Below are 22,804 nucleotides of genomic sequence, written 5' to 3' on the forward strand. Positions count from 1 at the left end.
TTCCAGTCTAAGTAAATATTTCAGGACAATGATAGGTCAGAATTCATTTATTTTTATTGTTACTGTTTGTATTCAGCTTTACATATCAGAGTGTTCAAAAGGTAAAAATTTTTGGAACTGAGCAGAACATGAAATGCAGTCTCTCATTTTCATATGCAGATGCTATTCATCTTAGCTCATCTTATGCAGACAGAGTATCTGCTGTAGGAATTGAATAGCGGAGGAGCGAGCTTTTACTCTCTCAAATAAAAGCGCGAGTGTGTGTTTGTAACACACCATCCACACATTCTGTTGTTTATTTACTGTATTTCACTCACCAGTGAGTGAATACAATTTACTAACGAAAGGATTAAACAGCTGGAAAAAATAATCATTACAAATAAATGTAGTGCCTTCATACGTGAACTGATTCTATTATTTCTATCTAGCAAGAGAAGAGTTTTGGAACAGCATAAGCTTTTACCTTTGGCAATTTTATCAAGAGTTATCTTCCAGGAATATGCTGCATCTGTTGTTGTCAGTAACAATTTGTAAGAACTAAGTATGAGAATTACAACATCTGTGCAGGAGACTTTAGTTTGAATCCTCGGAATAATGTATTGAGTTCCGTGCTGCATTGAATAAGATGCTGCGCATCCCTTTTTCAGAAAAAGAAATATCACAGGGGGTTATGCAAGTTGTTTGATGGAATACACGTGCCACTGTTGCTTTTCCCCCATCCCTCTATAACTTTTTTTTTTGTTTTTTAAATAGATGTCCCAGCTGTCCACAGTCAGACCATAAACTCTTTGTAGACAAGACCACCTTTTATCCTATGGTAGTACAGCACCTCGCCCCCCAGGTATATTTGATCATATCTGAACTCACTGCACTGCTGAGAACATGGGTCGTACCATCACACACACACAGAGGAGCAGCTCCCTCCTGACTTTCCAAGTGTTGAGTATTCAAAACTGCCGCAAAAATTTCAGGGAAGGTTAACTTGCAGCTGCACACACAGATTTTTCACATCAGTGATCAATACGTGAAGAACTTCTGAAAATCTGATAATTTTCTCCTATGAAAAAACTGATCTCAAGTATTTTGCAATGACAATTGGAAGCAGGGATGTCTCCTCAAGTAGCATTATCAGAAAAGCAAACAGGAAAACAGCACTTAGAATTTAGCAATCTGAGGTAAAAAAAAAAAAAAGTGGAATCTATTTTTTTATTTTAATATAAAACCAAAGAAAAATCAGCAAACCACAGTGAAAACCACAAAGATAAAATAAACCTTGTAAGACTTTTGAAAGTTTCAGAGTCTTGCCTTCGCAGACTTTCCACTGACATCACCACTGAGGCAAAACTTGGGTGAGAAGCAGTTCTCTTGCGAAAAGAAACCAAGAGCATCAACTGCAGAGAGAGCAGCTGCAAATGGCGGCTCTGGCATGCGCAGTGCCTCTAGGCTGCCTTCATTGCTCAGTGGAGAGTGTTTTTCAGAAGCTGTGGTTTGCAAGAAATCTTTCCCTTGCCATTTAAGGCACACTCCTGCAATGACAACAGACTTGTTGACATCGCTGGAGCAGAATCATTTCCACGTTGTAGATGGCTCTCTTCCCGACACTAAAACACAAACTAAACCCAGCCACTGCTCCAAACACTTCTCTGTTTATTCAGAATGGTGCAAAAAAAACCCAGCGTCTTAATTTAGCGGGCCTTAAGTCCACCATTAATCACAGTAGGAAAGACAAATGCGACTCATTTACTGTGTTTTTTAATAATCCAACCTTCAAATCTTGGAAGTTTTGTGTGAACATTTTATCCTGAGCATGACTGTGATTTTCAGTGAACTTAGTACACCCCGCATTCATTTAGAGGCTTCCACAGGTGAGTTTCCATAAACAGTACACTATCTTAAAAACATACTAAAACTTATCTATTTTATCACTTCAAAATCTTCATGAGCAAACAGGTAAACCTTCAGAAAAGTATCAAGTGGCAAATTCAGGAGGCCAAATTTCCCTGGATTTTATTTAAGTTTTGTAAGTATTCTCTAAGTATTACAAAACTTCGATCCCTCAGTATGAAGGCTAAATAACTACTTATAGATCTCACATTCATTTACTTGAACCACATCCCCTGTGTTCAGCATTATTCCACTGCTATTTATTCCATTCCATACTTTATCGTTCTGTTCTGTTAGTATACACCAACCCAAGTGGACACTGGGTTAAGCCGTTATTATTCCTAACATTTTCTAAGAGCAAGAGTCAGTGCATAGCGTAGCTCTCAAGAAATGCTTATTTCTAAGTCCTTTAATTAGCAAACCAGGACAGCAAATCCAGAAATGCTACTAAGTTGCACTAATCATAGAATCATAGATGGCTTGGGTTGGAAGGGACCTCAAGGATCATCGAGTTCCAGCCCCCCTGCCTCAGGCAGGGCTGCCAACCATTAGATCAAGTACTAGGTAAATACTACAGCTGTTTCACATTGTTCCCCCAATCACAGTTCATACTCCAGGCTAGAACACTAGACTGCAGGTGTGGAGGATGTAGAAACGTCTTTCAGTTCTGTTAAGCCAGCACAGTTGAGCACAGAAGCATTAATGAAACTCCAAACTATGCTAAGTTGCTTTGTCTGCATATCGGGCAGCCTCAAGTATTGTAAACTTTATCTCTCCACTTTACTACTCAGATACATTGTGCAGGTGTGCATATTCATGTACATGGGGGTCATAACTGGGGATGGAGGAGTATGTATATTGCTTAGAAGAGACAATATTCTATCACTGCCATCAAGTACAGTGTATGTAAAAAAACTGTCATGCATTTAAAAAAAAATGTGTTTCATTATCATTTAAATTCTTCCAAGAAAGAGTGAAAATACTAAGAAAGAAATCCTTCAGATACTCTACCCAAAACTCCTTAAAAACAAAAGATTTCTCTGAGGTGCACACGCATGTGATTCTGCACATCTTTTAAGACTTCTGAGATGTATCTCATGATTTGCTTATTTGCTGCAGTAGCAGTATTGCTCATCTTTCCTTCTGTTATGTGAACATACGATTTTAAATGGATTCAGCTTGGCCTGCACTTCTCTGGAACTGCTGACATATATTTATAAATGCTACCACTAAAACTCCTAAAACACCTACATTGCTAGAATGTGGAGGATGCTTTGCAATGTGAAGCCTTTTGCAGCTGTGGCCCATTTGGCACATTCGTCTCATCTCATCTGCAGACAGTGGAAGTACAAAGCTGGTGGCCCTGTTCCTGTGTCTCACAAGTGCTCAGTGACTTCCGTTATTTCATCTAGAATTGTTTAAAATGGAAACTACAGTTGACATGATCATGTTTTTGAGAATTTCAGATTTGCTGACATTAAGCATAGTACGGCTTGGCACAAAGGCATCAGCTCCCCCTTGACAACATCCGTACAATGCTGAACTGAGACTAGTGCAGAAATGTGTACATTGTATGTTGCAACAAGATACCACTACTGCTTCAGCTTAACAGATGTTGAAACTGAGATCTGGAGAAATGAAGACAATACCATGAGTTTCTCAAACAGCCTAGACTGCAGCTGATTTCTGTCTCTTACATCTTATTCCAGAAACTTGACAACGCTCTGCCATTTGTCTTACCCTTCCCTCCACCTACACATGCCTTAACTCACAAGCACACAGAAACAGTTCAGGAGCTAATAACACGTTAAAAATTCCCTTCACAGGCAATGCACATGATTCTGTGGAAAGGCCTTAGTAGCCATATACTTGCTTTTCATCTCAGTTGAGACTCCCCATCGCACTACATTTCCCTGAGTACGAAGTATATCAGGTTGTATAAGATGGATATGCTTCATACAAAAAAATGCTATTTGCTTATGAGTTGTACAGACAATGCCTTTGTATAGCTTCATTTTTCTGTTGGGCAGCTAGCTTGATCATTCCTCCTTTTTTATCAGGGAAAAAAGACTATTTCAAAAGACAATTAAAAATATCGCTCCGCAGTGTCCACATTTTTGCAACAACAAAAACAAATCATTCACGCACAACAAGAGATACCTCTAGAGTTCTGTGCCAGGGCAGTGGTAACACGAATGGAGACCACACAGATTGTAAAAAAGTCTTTGAAACTAGAGAATAGAAAACTATACTAGCGGGCTAGCTGAAGAGGTACTGTCACAGAGGGAGTAAGTGGAACAACTTATTGTGGAAGTACTTACTGCAAAGCAGTGGCATGAAAGGGCAGAAAAAAGTGGATTCTGTTAGCCATACAACACTATGGATAATGTAAGCTGGCACTGAAGTGCTCACAGCTAGTTTCTAAAATCCTGGCACTGAGGGCCCCAAACTGCTTTACTTGAAAGAGAAGGAAACCTGGAAATAGACAAAATATTTTAACAGTTTCAGAAACCCCAGTGAACGTGATCTGTTTACAAGTGTATGCATAGCCTGGAAATATATCAGGACACACAGTACAAATGTCTGAGAAAAGTAAAGTAAAAATGGGGGTGGACAGGAGACAGCTTTCAAAATTGTTTAGGTAACTTCAGTCTTGGTATTTACAGCAGGAAGTCAGTTTTGCCACTTTAAGACTTTTTACTTCTGTGTTTGCACAGAAGAAATTCATGGCCCAGTCTTAGCTTTAAAGACAATTGCCCCCAAAATATTCTTGATGTTCTGTACTTTGTAAGTCTGCTTAAAAGAAATAACTGATTTCTATTCACATGCAATTAAAGATGAATAAATGCCAACAGCAGACATCTGCACACGCTGCAGAAGGCAGCAGAGCTCAGGGACAGCCAGCGACTCCCCAGACAGGGTGGGCAGTCCTGATCCCAGAAGCCAGCCCAAGGGCACTTCTGCCTGGAGCAGCACACAGGCATTCTGTCTGACCCCAGCTAACCCATTCAGTTCCAGTAACCCACAGCTCTTCTTGCTGGGGTTTGTAAGGCATTCACTCCCAGTCCCAAGGAGCTGAACACATGCTAGCATGCCCTGCCCAGCATACGATGCCTTCCCGAAGTGCCTCTTTCCATTGCCAGATTGGGTGTCCCCTCAGCAGCTGCCCTGCATGCTGTGGCCAGCAGCATAGGAGGAACAGGCATGGTGACAAAGGGGAGTGACAGGAGCAGGACTGAGGAGGTGTACTGTGAAATGCAGGGTAACACAGACACCTGAACTAGTGCTAAACAAGGAAGTTAAATGAGCACGATGAGACATCAAGCCAACACAGCAGAGTTCAGTGTGAGTTAATTCACTCTGCCTACCTGGGGGGGCAGATATATGCCTATGAATATTAACTCTTAAAACTAAATCAAGAGCATAAATAGAGGACAGAATATTTTTGTGGCCTGCTGTTCTCCTTTTCTTGGTCCCGGCATGGTACTGCACAGGAAAAGAGAACAGGATGACTTTCATGCACTACATGCAATGCAGTCACAGCTTCAACATGCAGGCTGCCTCCTTGTGTGCACACACTCTCATGGAGTCAGACCAATAGAGCGTGATTCCTAATGCAAGGAACATTTTCAAAAGTCACTTCATGCCGTTTCCTCCCCTTATTTCTTCTGCTCCATTATATGGGTGACCTTTCTAGCACATTCACTGTTAGTTTGCTCTTCAGAACCCAAACTTGTTCGCTAAAGAAAAACTAAAACTAAAGGAAACGGTTCCAATACACCCTGCCACTGAGAGCTGGATCTTTGGCCTCTGCATGGCAGTTTTGTGGCTTTAAGTTTATATTGGTTAAACATTCTCAGTATGTTAATACAGTGATGTAAGTTAATACAGAATGATTAGCAAATGTCTCTTCCATACTATGTAAGAAAACCCCATTAGCTTTTAATCAGCGTCTCACCTTATCTGCAATTATCAATCAAAATCTCACACCAACATCCCAGCCATCATCTTATTCTGTTTGTGTAAGACCAAATGAATAAAATTACACATTTGGTCCAAGCTAATTCTTGTCCAGAAATCACATAGCCATGCAGTTGTGGTGCAGTGCTCAGATTAACATGTGCCCTGCTTAGGTACACCACTGTTAAGAAAACTGAGTGGCTTCCAGTTTCGAACTGGTCAGTATCTGGGACAGCCTAGGAAGAGAGCAGGCCTGCAGACAGCCCTGCATATCACCCTATGCATACACCAACTCTTGATTTTGAATTGAGCATGTGAAGACTGCAAGGTGTGATAAGTGAACGTGCTGGAGACACCAGACTTCATTTTCTTCCACCCTAATGCCTATCCTCCTGCCTGAGAATCTCCCCTTACCCTTTACCATACATAGAAAACAAGCCAATATTACTAAGTTCTGCCACTTAAAAATTAGGTCTGCTAGCCTCTTTCCAAAGGGATAGACAGCAACCCATTGACTGAGTGATACAGGAGCTGATGACTGAGAAAGGAAAACATGAAAATTGTGTGTGGAAACATCCACAGTTCTTTTGCATGGAGACTCCACAGCCTCAGATTTCTGTGCGCCTACTCAAAGTCAGTACTTTTTGCATGGAAAATAAAAAAAGTCACACTGAAAGCTATCAGGCAATTACTTAGCTTCCTGAAATAAAGGAAGTGGCTCAGCAGCGAGTGAAGCTTTTCAAAAGCTGCTAAATTGCTAATATATTTGTGGAGGGTGGGGGAGAAGCCCACATTAATGAGCTAATGGAAAAAAATGCTTGCAAGCTTAACATTTTTTTTTCTTTTTTATCTATGTAGAGAGAGCAAAGGATTTTTTGCTGTTATTTTGTGTGTTTTGCTCTGTTTTTGTTGTTGCAAAGACAACATCATTGTTGCATTGCATCAGGTATGTTAGTATGACTTCTTTGATTAGAAAGCATAAACATTAGAACACATTCTGTTATCGATTTTACACTAACATTTTTAAGAAGTATGCACCTGGCAACTACAGATTTTCTCACTATTTAATCTTACCCTACCACTATAAGTGGGGGGAGATGAGAGACTAAGAAATGTTGCACAAAGTACTGAGGAATTTAATGGGATATTTCAGCAGTGCAAATGTTTACAAGTCTCTTGAAGAAAAAAAAAAATATGAAAATAATTCCCCAAGTACAACCAACACTAGTAAGTGCCTGAAAATTGTTCTAACCATAAAACCAAAGCCTACGTGACCTCTTCCTAATGCTGCTCCTCCAATAGGAAATTCCTCCCTAGTAGGCTGTACAGTATCCCCTAGCCACCAGGCAGACTAATCTGCACAGTGAAGATGATGTACAGTGGTTCTTCCACCCTGACAGGAGAACCAGCCTCTCTGAGCCTCCTGCTCCTACCCTTCCAATTCTGCCCATGGTTATATAAAGAAGTCCCAAATACCGAAATTCAACAAAAAGAGGAAAATATGCGGATGGATCATGAGAAGTGTAATACCAGACAGAAAAAGAGGAGCTCCATGCTCTCACATAAGCCTGTGCCAAACTACACAGTGAAAGCAAGGTGTGTGAGGTTGAGTACTTGACACTGCAGCAGACTGTTAATTGATTTAAGTGCTCTAGAGAGGAGTTGAAACATATCTTTTCTTTGAGGTTCTCTATTTAGTAAAAATGCACAGAGAGGAACTGGCTCAAGCTAGACTGCTGTGTGCAGAGAGAGAAAATAACTATTCGAAATAAAATACCGTTAGCCCTCTTTGAGTCTTCCAGCCCTCTCTGTTAGGTAACACATCCACTGACTGCGGAGGTGACAGAGAGAGCAGGCAGTTACCTGCCCTTCCTGGAAAAAGGGACCAGTGGGAAGTCTTAGAAAACACTTATAAAATGGAAAGTAGGACAGCGGATTCAAAAAAAAAAAAAAAAAAAAAAAAGAGGAAAAGAAAGATTTTGTTCCTTTGCTTTACAGCATTCACTTGTTTTCTTATAATATGCAGCAGCTACTAACAACATTTATTCAGTGCTGACTCTTTTCAGAGATTTTGAAGGACAGGAAAGCTAATGCTCAGACTTTAAATGTTCTTCTTAGTGAGTTATCAACTAAAAGCATAACATTTTCTTGCTCACATCAGCAACAGAGAGTTACTAAAGTGATAGTATGATAGAAACATACACATTCAATTTATGTAAGAAGATATTTCAGCGCTGTGTATAATCTGCTATTGCAGAAAACATGCCATTAGCCATTTTTAGGGTGAACATTTGTTAATAAAAACAAACAAACCAACTTTGTGTCTGCTGTAATCACAAATTACATAAAATACCAAAACTGATGGAAAGTACTTATACATAAAATGCTGCATGTTACTTTCAAGAAAATAATTTCTTAAACGTAGATCTGTAAAATTATTATCTTTATAGTAAGTATTAACTAAAAATTAATTGCTTTACTTACTAATTACAGTATCTGTGGCAAATTCACCTACACTGGGCTAACATCTACAGAGAATTCTGAAATTTCTTTAAGAAGCAGTTTTATAAACTACTTAATTATAAATGTAATTTTTCAACTGTAGAAACTAACTTACAATGTTGTGACTTTTTTTCTTAACCACACTGCTGTAAAAATCAAACTGAGGAACTTTAAGTAGATTCTCAGATCGGGGAGCGCTTAAATTGATGGGAAGATTGTTTCTTAAAGCTTCTAAGCACATAAGACAAAGTAATGCTTTTTGAGACTAAACCAAACAAAGATAATATATGTTCATATAAGAGATCTGAATGTATGTGTTTTTAAATGCAACTATGAATCTTTTTACAAAAAAGTCTTAAAAAACTCACACATAACTGCATGGAAGACATTTTAGCTTTGTCGATCATACGTTAATTTTCCTGATCCAGGTTCTAACACAACTGCATTCAATTGTATTCTAGTTGCTGAATAAAGACGTTATATCCCCACTTAAGAAAGCTTTGAATCTGTTTTAATTCTACAGAGACATCCTGGGATCAAAATTAGAGGAGGAAATATCAACTGCTACCTACCTTGGGCAAAAGCATCCTGGCACAGAAAGGCAACGCCAAATGCCATGAGTTTAAGCCACAAAAACATGGTTATTTCTGGAAATCAGGCGTATCCTTATGAAGCAGCATGTGTCTCTCTCTGGAAAGCAAAATATGTGTTATCTCTCTGTAAAATAATTTTGCAGCAAAACTTGAACCAAAAAGGAGAATAACCAGGCACATACATTACACTGCCTGCTTATCTGTGAAGGAGTTGGCTTCCTCTGTTGCCCCAAACTAACCACTCGCAAACTTGCTGTGCACAGTGATGTCAGAGACCATTACTTCTTCAAAAAAATCTTTCAGTTTCCAGGAAGTTCAGAGGGTTTTTCTTAAATTGCTGCAGTAATACTCAGCTTCCTTAATTCAAATGAAATAGATTGTTTTCAGCCATTTCTACAGAGGAACTATCAAGACTTAACTTTTCAAAGGACTGGACTCAGGAAACCATCATTCTTTTTCTTCATATTCACTTTTCTGTTGCATAAATTTTATTGAGCCTCCTCTCATTTATGGACTATCAAGATTTCTGTTGGGACAGAAGAAAACGCAAACAATCAGTCAACAAATTGCCACTGTAAGTGTTAAGACCTTCATAAAAAGATACATTTCTGATTTTTATTTTTATTTTTTTACTTTTTGCAAGAATGCAACTAACAGTTATATCCAACAAATGCATATAGGCCATCTAATTCTGTTTTCTAGTTCTATCTTCAGTTCTTAATTATGTATCCTCCACGCAATTCTCTTATCATGATAGTGCCAGAGGACTGTGGTCCCTTTCCCGGAGTAGATCCAATATAGACCAAAGACATTTATGCCACTGCATGCACTGAGCTAAGAGTCAACAACTGGATAAAAAATACACATTGTAGAGTAGTCTACAAAGGGAATAAGTGTTGGAATAGCTTCTTTCATTGGAATGTATTTGTTTTTATTTTTCAGGTCTTCCTAAGCATCACATACCTACATTTACACAATAATTTACAGAGAACGCAAGTAAACTAAATTCCTCCTAAGATTAAATCCAGCTTCTACATGTCCAACTTTGAGTGAAGTCCTGTAACACAGGCCAAAATCTTAGCTTCGGTTAAACAATGTGTGCCTATACCACCTGGTATAATAATTATTGTAAATGGGTTCAGAATGAAACTGACATGGCCTAACTCTCCAGAAACCCTAGTTTTGATACACAATAACTTCATCATGCTGGAGTTGTTTTAAGTTGAATTTGGACTATAGCTATACATTGTCTGCATCACTGACATTTTAGTCCCTGTTATTTTGGACAAAACCATAATTCTGAAATGTCCCAGCTGATGATAAACATAATGCACTGCATCCTGTGGAGAATTTCACTGAAAGGCTCTCAACAAGAACACGGTGCCATTTCTACCTGACCTTCCCCAGCAGTTTTACACAACCTCTGCTTGAATTCTGGAGCTGTCTCCCTCAGAAAAATTCCAGCACAGTGGACCTTTTCTGGCTGTGTGACAATTACAAAGCTTTCATATCACTTAAATATTGCATTTATCACAAATGTTATTTAATTAAAGCATCACTCACTCTAGCCATCATGCCATTAGAGTACATTATTTAACAGCTGAGGAAGTATAAATCATCAATTCCTAAAATTGCTGACCAAGGTTACAAATGAAACTCATGGGGAATTCACAGATTCAAATGATGCATCAAGTCTTAGCAAAGCGGGAAGAAAAACCTCTCATTCCCAGAGTAGATCCCTCAGTCAGTACATCTATTTCAGTGACCATTGTTTGGCGATGAGTTTAACCATTGTCCTGTATGTCAGAAAGAATAAACATCCTTCAAAAAATTACATAGTGCCTTTGTTTTTAGGCTAGTCTCACGTGTTTTAATATTTCATTTGCTTGCAATGTATTTAAATACAAATCGCCTAAGTCTACTTGAGATTTTTCTAGTTGGACATCTAAAGAAGAAATAAAGGATACTGTGGTACTAAAAGACAAGCTTTTCAAAGGCTGTAGTTCAGAAGCTGATATTTTACTGAGACTACCTATGTGCATTTTACCCACAAGATTCTCAACACAGCTGCATACCTGGCCTAGGAAGAAGGAAGGAAGTGTGTGACAAAAAGCAAAGTCTCTCGAGTTTTATCCCCTCAAAATAAGCCTTTAAAAGCAGGTAATTATCAAAAATGTAAGCAAAGCTGGATGTCACATCTAAGCAAAAACATAGAATCAGCCAAAGGGCATCAATGTACTCTGCTAGTATGTACATTAGTCAGAAAAAACTTAAGTGACTCTCGATATAAAATCATGCGCATTAAAGGACCTGAGAGCTGACAGAAAAGAGTTCTGCTGGATAATAAGGCAGGGCAGCTTATCTCCTCCTGCCCACAAGAAGGTCAGAGAATGGTTGTTGTAGACTCGCCAGGGAGAAGTTAAGGTCCATAAAAGCAGCTGGTCCAGTAACAGGAAAAGAAGAAGGTGGTTTGAAAGGGAACTTCCTACAGAAGAATCAGTGTAGAGCTGGCTTATGTCCAGGATATAGGATGTCTTGCTTTACTTTTCCTCCAAAGAGTGATTCCTTGGTTTTGTTAGCTAAGAACAGTGCACTGGTAAGCAAGCCAAAGAGCTGGCTACAAGTATGGAAATTTCAGTTCCAGAGAGGTTCAGACTTGTGCTGAAACTGATACTAGAAAGATGCGATATGGAGATTTTACACTTACTGTTTTGTAAAGGTTAAGCAGATTTCCTTTCCCAGTGCATTTCGCCCACTGTCAAACCAAACCAAATGGAAAGCCTGGGCTGTACCAGATTATGCAGGAGCTTACAAGGAATAAAGTTACTGAGGAAGGCAATTATACTGGAGTGGGCAACATGCAAAAAGAGAGCATGAGGTTTTCAAACCCATCTAAGAAACGAGAAGGACGAGCAATGATGTGAGCGTAAAAGTTATCAAGATAGACCGGATAAACTTCTCCATAGCTCCCTGCTTTACAACAGCTTTACCATCTCCAGTTGGATTGTCACAGTTTCCTCCAAGAAGACTGGGGTACCCTATTTCTGACATATAAAATAATAGCCATGCTCAACATGCACACTAGGTACCTACAGGGCCTATGCCGTACAAAAAGCTGTTCTTCCTGATGCTTGTGTTAAATGGCATAAAACAGGACGGTGACCATAAGCTACAAATGAGCCCTGAAACCACAGTCTTTTTGTTCTCCATGTGGCTTCATACTTCTAGGCTTCAGTCTGTGCTTTTTTTCCTAAAAGTTTAGCTAAATAATGATGAGGCATTAATACTCCTCAGTCTACACTACTTCCAAGTTCAATTTTCTATTTCTGCGTGGTGTCACTTTCGCTTTCATTGCAAAGAATTTTGACTACAGCACATTTATTTTAATTCTCCACAGGTACATAACACGTTAGCACAAAACAACGTCAGGTTCACAGAATGTTGTATAAATTAGTTTTCTCAAATAACTGTATATTTGAGAACGCACTTTTGTTTTCTTTTTGGTTCAGAGGCCCCCAAAGTACTAGTTACAGAGGACAGTGTTCAATAAAATCAAAATTCTCTAGATACTCCATGCATCACTTGGATTTAAACGACGAGCGCACTTTGCTCTGGATAACATTCTCTACATGGAAGCTAGCTCATATGATTCAACTTAGTTACATTCACATTCACCATGGCTACACATCAGAATTAAGCAGATCTCACAATCTGAAGGCATACACCTTCGCAAACACTACGGGACACATCCCAAGAGCAACTCTGTTTAAGTCAAGGGAGCCACCTCCATAATACATCTCATCCTATAAAATTAATTTGACAGGATCTCTCTGAAAATATTGTTCATGGTATAGAATATACATTATACCGCTTTTAAATTTGTGTTGAGTATTTGCTAGGGAATCTGTTGCACACATACCTTTTCAGGCTTATTTGCAATTGCCAAGAACAATTTCTTGAAGAAAGAAAACATTTTTACTTAATATGTCATATTGGGTCAAATTATTTTAAGCTCAAGAGTAAACAATACAGCTCTTTGTGCAGGCATACTGCTATACTGCTATACTGCTATCAACCCTCAGGCAACGATGATTCGACATCTTCATTTCATATGTTGCCTGCAACATCTATATTGTACCTGTTCAGGACAGAGATCAGATTTGGGTATCCCTGAGGCACCATTCACAGTCTGGCCTCAAATGAGCAGTGTATGTATGATAAGTTCGCAGGAGTGCCAGGCACTTGTTTCTTGCTTACAACTAAAATCAATCTGGGATAACAGTAGGCACAGGTATTCTGAAGTGAGCATTCTTAAATCACTATGCTTAACATGCCCTTTAGACTTGGCTTCCTTAAACAGTGGCAGTGTGTCCAGAAGCATTGTGTCAGCTTTCCCTGAAAATCTCCTCCTCCTCCTTTGACGGAGTGCTAGATTCTGATAAGTGTTCAGAATTTACCTTCATAGCATTCAAACCTTGTGCAAGGAATGAGTTCACTTCATCTTATACAAGTAGCATCAAATAAACATTTTAAGCCACAGTGACTTTTCTTGTTATCCTTCCATCATCCAGTTTGAGAGGGAAAAAATAGCAGGGGCAGAAAAATTATTTGAATATGTTACCCTTGGCCCACTCCTTGTTGAACTCTCATTTGAAAATCCCTTCAGTGATGACAGATTTCCTTCTCTTAGATTGATTCTCCGTTTTTCCAGTTTCATTTCTCCTAGTTGTAACCTCTACATTCTCATGGACGTGCAGGTCATGACAAACATGACTTTGTTTCAGCAAATGTACCTGAACAACTATGCCTTGAAACAACAGTGAACTGACTGCCAGGCAAGGAACCATGCTCTGCAAAATCACTGACACTCAGGAGCAGAAGAACCCTAGCTGGAGGTACAAAAAGAGCTCCTTCTGCACATGATGATCCGCCATTACCTTCACCAAATCCACTCCGCCTTTAGAAAAATGGATTGATTCCAATCAGTTAATCTGTATCTGTTAGTTAATTTGCCCAGATTATACGCAAGATTATATGAATACTATATAAAAATATATGTACAAAAATAATATATAAAAATAGAAACGTGCCTTACTTGCAACACATGGAAAGTCAGAGTTGAGCCACGTTTACAGAAAGACTGACAGAACATGAGTCAAAATAATAGTAGCAAAAACCCCCAACAAACTGGAAAATAAAATAGAAGCCTACAGCTTTCCCAAACTACTTCCATTCGCGTTTCAAAAGAGCAGTCACATACTTTATCACAGTTCACTGGATATTCTATTACCTGTTGGACATGGTTTCCTGTGTGCTCTATAGCATACTTAAAGATATGAAGATATGTCTGTACTGATGTTTTAAATATACCAAACAGAATGGGGATTTTTTGTTTGTTTGTTTTTAAACAGTGCGGCTGTGTCTGGAGCAAGCCAGGACCAGTGCCAGATAGGCTACCGAACCTGTGTTTTGGTACCTTTAAGGAGTAGAGTGGCTTACTTTCTGAGAGCTCTCCATCCATTTATCAGCTTTTCCCAAGTAGGTATATTCTGTGCTGTGCTGTTAATTTCTGGCACCATGTTCTTCCACGCAGGCTGCTTCCCACCTAGGATGCCACACTCATTGTCATATACTATTAGCTGTAGACTGCGAGCCCTCCTAGTGTTTTCGCAATCTGTCAGATGACGGTGCTCATATCCAAGAGTGTTTGTGCTTATTTTTTTTTTTATAAGGTACCAGATAACTTTATGCCAGATGTCTTTCTAACATTCAAACTCTGATTACTTTGCAGATAAAAATGTATTCTCACAGCTGACTGCAGTCATTATGGTACAGAAACATAAAAAAGCCTCTTGGCAAGGTATTTACAGGCATAAATCAAAAAATTTACCTAGAAGGCTGGTCTGCTTGCAGTAATGCTGTTGGTCATCTTCTGATAGCCCATCTCTTACCATTCACCCTGCTCTGACATATTTTTCTCTCTGGGGCTGTCCAAACGATTTAGACAGATGTCTCCAAAGACAAGCATGTGGCAGGCATTACTTCTTCCTCAGTGGCTTGTCAAGAAACTGCCCAAAAGATTTCTATGATCTTAATTCATAATCTGCATTTGAAACAGTTAGGAAACCAGACTGATCCCACAGTCTTACCTTGCCCATCACTGTGTCACAGCTCTCTTCCCTCAGTTTCCCTGCCTGAAAGCTGTTCCTTTTATATACGTTTACACACATGCAGTAAGCCAACATAAATCATGCCAAGTGTATAATGCTGATACTCAAAAAAGAAGAAAAAAGGCTATCTAAAGATACACTGGTTGTCTTTGCTTATCCTCACATTACAAAAGCAAAAATTAGCACAGACAGTAAATTCAAAGTTTATTTAAAGAAAAGTAATCAAAAAACATGGAAAGAAACATTTTAAAAAGTAAACTATAAGCTGAGACAAACTTTCCTGAGAGCTTTCTGTAGCATATAAAGTCTTCTGTAATAGTGGAAATCACATGAAGCTACATCCTGGAACATGTGTTTTTGAAATATGTTTTTAAAGTATTGTCCTAGTAACATTTTCAGTTCACAGTCTTGTGAAGGTCCACATGCCTTGGTTATTTGCTCCTTTAAAAGAAGTGCTAAAGATATGATCTTGCCACACAACTTCCCTGACTTGACACAGTATGAGTCAGTGCTTTAAAAAGAGCAGTTTCACAGTATAGGTAAGAAATGGGAACAAGCGGGGGACAGAGGTAGAAAACACATGGGATGGAATTAAATAGTGTGGAAGAAAGGACACTTGCCATGTGTTATGCATACACCTTAGTAAAAATGTTTCAAGTCAGTTAATTCTCTGCAATAATTATTATTTAAATCCAAAATTACCAAACTATCAGCCTTATCCTTATCTCTTCTACATTCGTATAGACTTTATCCTTTCTCTTAATGAAGAATGTTACTGTTCTGAGACAAAGACGACACTTCTTGCAGATAAACATAATGGTGGAAGAGGAAAAAAACAACAAACATAACACTGGATTCGTTAAGGAAATAATGAGACCTACTGTTAGGTCCTACTCAAGTTAAGATTGTCTGGCTGATTTTTTTAGGTCACATATCCATTTGTACTTCTCCAAATTACCAGTGTTCAGAAATCTCTATGAAAATCGTGATACTTGAGTAGACAGATTGAGAACTACAGAAGGTAAATCTGAGCAAAAGCGAGGCAGACTCAATTAAGCACTTCAATTTCATTAAGAGGATTAAAATGAGTATTATAAAAAGTCGTGTATGTAATTTCAAACACTTCTTTATCACTTCTTACTAATGGGTACAATTGAAGTCAACTAACAGAGGTGCGGAAATAATGGAAATATATGCTTTCAAAGCAACAGCAAGGTAAACAGTAAGGTCTTGTGCAAGAGAAATTATGGCAGAGTGCCAAGGAAATGCATGATAATTTAAAGACAAGTAAGAGAAAAGACAGTATTGGGAAATTAAACACTCTGAAATAAAACTACTGGTTTCATTAATATTTTTTGTTTCAAGAAAATGGCCTGGTGATTTTTCCATTTTTTTAAAAAATCGATAAAGGATTAGCAATATAAGTTCTAACATAGCAAGAATACTTCTGTTTCCCGCATCAATCTCAGGCTGGCTGATAACTGAGGTAATGCGCTCTCCCTCCAAAGATAAGCACAAAACATTTGCACATCCGCTTACTGCCTTATAGCAGTAAGTTACTTCCCATATTTAGTAAGTTAGGAAATATTGCAAATGAAACTGTGCAACAATTATTTGGCAAGAGGCTCTATCTTCTTCTGACAAAAAGATCCCCTTTATAGTTCATGAAATTCTGTGTTAAAATGTAGAGGCAATATTTAAAACTCTTTTCAGGTAAAACATGTTAGCTTATCATTGGAGCCATCAGTCTATAAGGCCCGTAAACCCATAAACGAAAATTAGGGCTTTTCCTTTGGACAGTGGTACACTGAGAAAGATACAAGCTTCATTTTCGGTTTGCTGGTGATCAGCAAGTTACCCCACACAGATCCACAGAGACTCATTCTGGAGGGGAGAAGTTTCTGACAGATTTTATCTCCTCAGTCCACACATTGATGTTTTGGGCAGAGGAGACCAACACTGATAGAAAGATAACACACTCACAGAAGTTTTTGTAAGAAAAGCTACTAATTTGGTAATTGTTTTCCTTTCCTTATTCTGCCATAAAAAGAAGCATAATTTTAAGATAGAAGAATAACAAAAGACAAAGGAAGAGCAGCCTGCTCTCCATGATCTCTCCACACCAATTTTTTCACTACTGTTCACAGAGCTCTTGACTTCTTAAATCACAGTCTTTCAAGATCAGACTTACATTTCTAGCTGCAAATAATGTCTTTTGTATATCACTACAACTGAGGAAGCCAAGCTCCAATTGAACCACCGAGTTTGGGGCGAGGTGCAAGAGAGGGAGGGAGAGTTCGGTTTTTTCCCTTTTGTTTGCATGAGGAACACAAGCAGGCCTAGAAAAGAGAAGTACTCAAATGAGATGGGAAGAGATTTCTCTGTTGCTTCCACAGTGCTCTCTGCTCTGCTCCAAGGAGAAACAGGAAGTAGAAAAAGTGTTTTGAGAAAGCCTAGTTTTGATGCATGTCTCAGCTAGCATTGGAAAGCTGAACAGGCTGAAAATGCAGGCCTTCATTGTACAGCCATCCAATCAAGCGATTTCTCTGTTGATGATGCATCTTTACTTGCTCATTTAAAAGAGTGTTATGCTTCCATTAATATTCAAATTATTTAAGGAATAAACTAGTTTGCTTTGCATGATCTTCAGTTGTTAGATTGTGTAAATCTGGTTTTATAAATAATCTACACCAATTTTCAAAACCTTTTAGAAGTGCTTATGAAGCAAATTAAAGCTCCAAAGGAAAAACAGAAACCAAAAGCCTGTCAAACAAATTATCTATCTTGCATCCAAATACCCACTGAAATTACTTTACTGCTGATACTACTTTTTATACTGTGTTTGTCAAACACTCTGTGTACTGAAAGCAAGTTTTACTTAACTGCATCATGAGATGCACTTAATGCCTTTGCTGATCTCTACTCCACAAAAGATCGGCAGCAGCATCTTCAAGACTGCTTGCTTATAATCATGAGGCTCAAATATGCTGTGACTAAAATGAACATAGCTGAGCAACAATAAAAACTCCTGACTGCTGCTTTCTGCCTGAGCTTGGCCTGCAAAGCTCGGCTGCTGTCAGCCTCCCAGGCTGGTTTCACTTTCTGGTTCCTGTATGATAATTAGCAAGGCCCAGCAATGCGGCAGAGCTGCAAAGACTGTAACAGAGGTCTAAATGAAATGCATAACTTTTCCAGCTAAGTAAAATCTAAGCTACACCACCCAAGCCGCAATTTTTCTCGTGGTGTCTCTAGTAGATCTCTCTGAAAAGGGACTCTCCAGAGAAGAGTAAAGGTGTTTTAATGCTGCCCACTCCAGCTCCCTGATAAGAAAACAGCCTGGAAGTAAATGACACAGCAGTCACAGACACTGATATCCAGTGCTGCATTCCTCAGCCTTCACTTAACGTACTGAAACATTTCATGTCAGTGTATGCCTTCTTATCATTGAGCTGCTTGGATTAAAAGATTAGTCATTTCAGGAGCATCTAATTAATATCTCAGGTTTCCTTTTGTTAATCGGAAGTACAAACCTCAACGTCACCAGTCTGGCTTTGTAACCCAAGTGCTACAGGAGCCAGTACTTTCTTGCTGGAAGTGGAAAAGAACAGTGACAGATCATCACTATCCAAATTCAGCAAAACTTATTCAGTCAGAGGCCTCAGGTTCTTCTAAATGGATAAGCTGGTTTCTTAGCTCTTATCAGGATGCGCAGGATGATTAGGAGTTTGCACTAAATCATACCTCACACTAACTCTCAACTCCTGCAGGACCAATGAATCCAGTTCTGAGGTACTGACTTAGTTGCAAAAGTATACAGAAATTTGAAGTTCTGTCCAGTCGAAGTGCCGAGAGCACATCTGCTGCTCTGTCTGGCCTCGGGCTGTGCTTTCAGCTTGTTGATATCTTCCAGTCAACAAGACAGCAGTTGAATACCTTGTATTCAACAAAAGGCTTCATTAGATAGCCCTCCCTAAAATCACTTTTAAGTCGTACAATCAATGGGCTGCATGAGTCTGTGTTTTCGCTTGTAGTTTAACCATACATTTGACCTACCTACTGCATAAACTCCCTTATGGTGAGGTAAGGGAACCAAACTACATGAGTTTGGGATTTCTGTATTTAGAAAGCTGTATCTATTGCTTCACAGCAATTTCTGCAGCATTCCTTGGCATGATTTGAACATTTTTGTCTTTGGAAGACATATGATATTCCACATAGAGACATCTATGTTGTCCTTCTCCTAAGATAGGCACAGGCACGGATTGCATTATTCACCAGGTGTCCCCTGATCATACAACTGTTCAATAAAATGTACACCTTGATTAATCCAGCTCCATGCAGCACTTGTGTTCTTGCTCAACAGTGCAAATGTGCTTGGGAAGGAAGAGGGACAAGAAAAGCAGAGAAGAGTAGATCACGAAGTAATACTGAGATCACTCAGAGCACAGCAGATGAAAGTAAGGTGTTGGTAATAATCTCAGCAGAGAAAGCCGCAGTGCTGGTATTATGTGCTTTATTATATCCAGCTCCAGCTAGGTATGAGGTTGTTGTACTCTACATTCACTGCTCTACACACATTTGTGAGTTCCAAGCAGTGTTCCAAAATGGCAACGATATACTGAATCATGAATATATACATAGATATATACTGGAATGCATACATGAGTATGTACATATTTATGAAGTCACAAAACAGTTTTTTGGCTGTTACACAGAAATCTATCATCAGATACTCTTTTCGACCAACTCACACTGACTAGCCCAGCAAAGGTAATGTTCATATTTGCTACTAAAATCACCATGGACAGCATTTAAAGGGCCATGTCTTCAAAGCTTTAGGGTCTCAGAACCAGAGGGAGCAGCAAAAAAAAAAAGACAAAAACAAACAAGAAACATCTTATCTAACAAGAGACTTGGTAACTTAGATTTGTTGCTAGACCTTGAATGAGGGGGAAAAATCTCATAAAGTGTTCCTGGGGCCCCTGACCAAAAAGAAGAAGCTTGACTTCAATAAAGTTCACTTCTGGTTTTCTTAAAAATGAGATGTTGTCCTAGAGCTATAGGAACCTGGAATCTTATAGTGATTAAATATAAGCCAGAGAAGCCTTCAAGTAATCTACATTTTTCCCTTAATAGGGAAATGGTTTATATCCACTGAGCAAAAATTCTAGATATTATTTCGAAGCTTTGTTGAGAATACAGTATTCTTTTTCTTCAGGTTTATAGCTTACAAACAAATATTTGCATTTTAGTATATCAGAAATTTCAAAACCATACCAAACAAAACAGTCGTTGTTAGCTAGAGTTCAGAGCTAAATACTTTCAAATGTCACGGCCTCACTCCTGCACAATGTGCAAGACATACCCCATCTGTCCATACAGGAGCTACTGCAATCAGTATAATCTCACTGCTGTCTCTACTGCCTGGTGGGTTGCGAGGAAGAAGACAGAGACAACTCTCCTCAGAGATGCACAGGTGAGGAACAAGTACCAACTGCACTGAGCAAAATTATGACAGCATTTTAAGAACAAAAATTTCACAAAGGTGATCACGCAGTAGAATGGAACAACCATCATCAGGGAGAGTGAAAACTCGATTAGAAAAGGCCACAAACAACTAACACTGAAAAAGACTCTGCTCTGAGCAAGGGATACAAGCAGATTATGCTCTCAGATCATATACAGCTGAGGTTATTCAGTACAACACTACTGTATAAATCTGAACCAGAGAGGTTTTACCAGGTGTGCGGGGAAGGGGTTGGGGAGTTCATTTCTGAAGTTTAGGGAATTTTGTGTTAGTTTTTATATGATTTCAAAACTATTTCATTTACTGTAGAATCACCGTCCTTTTCTTAGTGTCCAAAAGGTTTTTGGTTTGTTTTCAGGTTTTTTTTTTGGTTGGTTGGCTTGTTTTTTTTGTTGTTTTTTTTTTTTTTCCTTCTGCAAAGGGTTGCTAGGAATAGGTTTCAGACTATCAGAGTTTTGCTTTCTTATTTGGGTCCACTGGATGACTATAAGAATTTTTTGAGACTTTAGATGTATTTGCTTGAAATATCTGATACTGAAATTCAAATGGTTCTTCAAGCAGAACTCCTAGCGAGAAGGATTTGTGACAGGGAGATTACAAGATTTACTTTGAAGAAAAAACGTGTGTTTAAGAGACCAATAAACCTTCAAAAGAACACGTCCCTCAAAAAGCCCCATCTCAAAGCTATAAGGGATTTTTTTCTGAAGTGACTGTATTTACATAAAGTGGAAAGGCTTGCAAACAGCACAAGGCAATTACTGCAAACACTACTGTAGTATTGCACAAAATATTCCTGATTTTCACTGTTTTCTGAAAGGAATCAATTATTTCTTTCATCTACACTAAAACTATAGGCCAAACCCTGTCGTTCTTACTGAACAAAGTCATTTTACAGACCCTCCTGCTGGTCTTCTGCACAAAGAAAATGAATAGTCCAGTGAGGAGAAGGGCAGAAAGGAGACTGAAAACACAGTCCATATGGAAAGAAAAATTGCATTTAAAATGCACCCAATAAACACGAAAGATCTATTATGCTGTATTTGAGCAACTTTGAATTTTTCACACTGTTGCTCACATTTATATATCCATCTGTATGCATATAAAAGCACGTACATGCACCAGTATATACACACACTTCATTCCACATACATCTAGATTAAAAAGCCTCACTAATTTTACTTTTAGTTATACCAAATGGGATCCTACTCATTCCATGGTATCATAAGCTAATAGTTCCCCAAGTTGCCGTCTCTTATTGCTGCATGTTTCAAATCAACTTTGTGAACATACTAGAACTGTATTTCATGAAGAGAAGTCCAGAAAAGATAAAATGATGCCTCCTCCCTGGAAGCATTCAAGGCCAGGCTGGATGGGGCTTTGAGCAATGTGGTCTAGAGGGAGGTATCCCTGCCTGTAGCAGGGGCTTGGAACTGGATGATCTTAAAGGCCCCTTCCAACCCAAACCATTCTATGAACATGTAGATAAACAGTTGTGTCTATCTAGGCAATTCAAAGTTGCATCTCATTTTTGGTTTTACTTTAAAAATTAAGTCCCCTTCTGGCTTATACATAAATTCTTCCGCATCCCACATTTTATATTTCTCATTATTTCTGAGCTTAGCCCTAGAATGCTTTGGGGAGAGGGGGAGGGACCTTAAATTATTATTAGAGCAAGGAGTAGGACTGCCAGAGCTTTTCACCAATGTGTGTGCACACGCACACACAACCACATCCACCCACCAACAATCATAATTCCATTGCAAATTCTTCCCTGACCAATAACTGCCAGTAATAAGTGGAACAAACAAAGAAAATCACACTGTAAGACATGGTACAGCATATATCTGGTATTTTTGTATATTTCATCAGGGGAATCACTTCCCACTACTGTAAGCACAACATTATCATTCAGCCTATGCATAATAACATAGTTTATATTGTAGTCCAGTAACACTTTTCAAAATCGTAAGAACAGTAAGAAGTAAGACAAGGCTACCCAGTATCTACTGAATATCATTCCTATTTATCTCCTTTAACAACTGGAAAGAAAAATTTTTATTTTATTAAAAATCATTCATTTTTAAAACTACCCTAAATAATTCTGAACTATTAATAACAGTAAGTTCCCACTAACTTCATTACACTAGCCAGATGATTCATATTGCTTA

The 22,804-nt window shown here is 38.7% G+C and overlaps 1 protein-coding gene across 9 annotated transcripts in view; it reads right to left on the reverse strand.

Annotated features, from left to right (window-relative positions):
• The window catches only part of PTPRC (protein tyrosine phosphatase, receptor type C), an 83,236-nt gene that overhangs the window by 53,839 nt on the left and 6,593 nt on the right, over nt 1–22,804 (reverse strand). For 4 of the 9 annotated variants that reach the window (XM_021405149.1, XM_021405145.1, XM_021405146.1 and 1 more), the window contains exons 1-2: nt 9,122–9,293; nt 8,919–9,036 (exon numbers count right to left, since the gene is read on the reverse strand). In XM_021405149.1, the coding sequence (XP_021260824.1) occupies nt 8,919–8,985 (67 nt within the window). In that variant the 5' untranslated portion in view covers nt 8,986–9,036; nt 9,122–9,293. Of the gene's footprint in view, nt 1–8,918; nt 9,037–9,121; nt 9,296–9,358; nt 9,466–22,804 lie in introns of those variants that run through there. The other 5 variants (XM_021405143.1, XM_021405144.1, XM_021405142.1 and 2 more) reach the window with 4 other exon arrangements.

Source organism: Numida meleagris, chromosome 7 (assembly GCF_002078875.1).
Source record: "Numida meleagris isolate 19003 breed g44 Domestic line chromosome 7, NumMel1.0, whole genome shotgun sequence".
NCBI classification, from domain to species: domain Eukaryota; kingdom Metazoa; phylum Chordata; class Aves; order Galliformes; family Numididae; genus Numida; species Numida meleagris.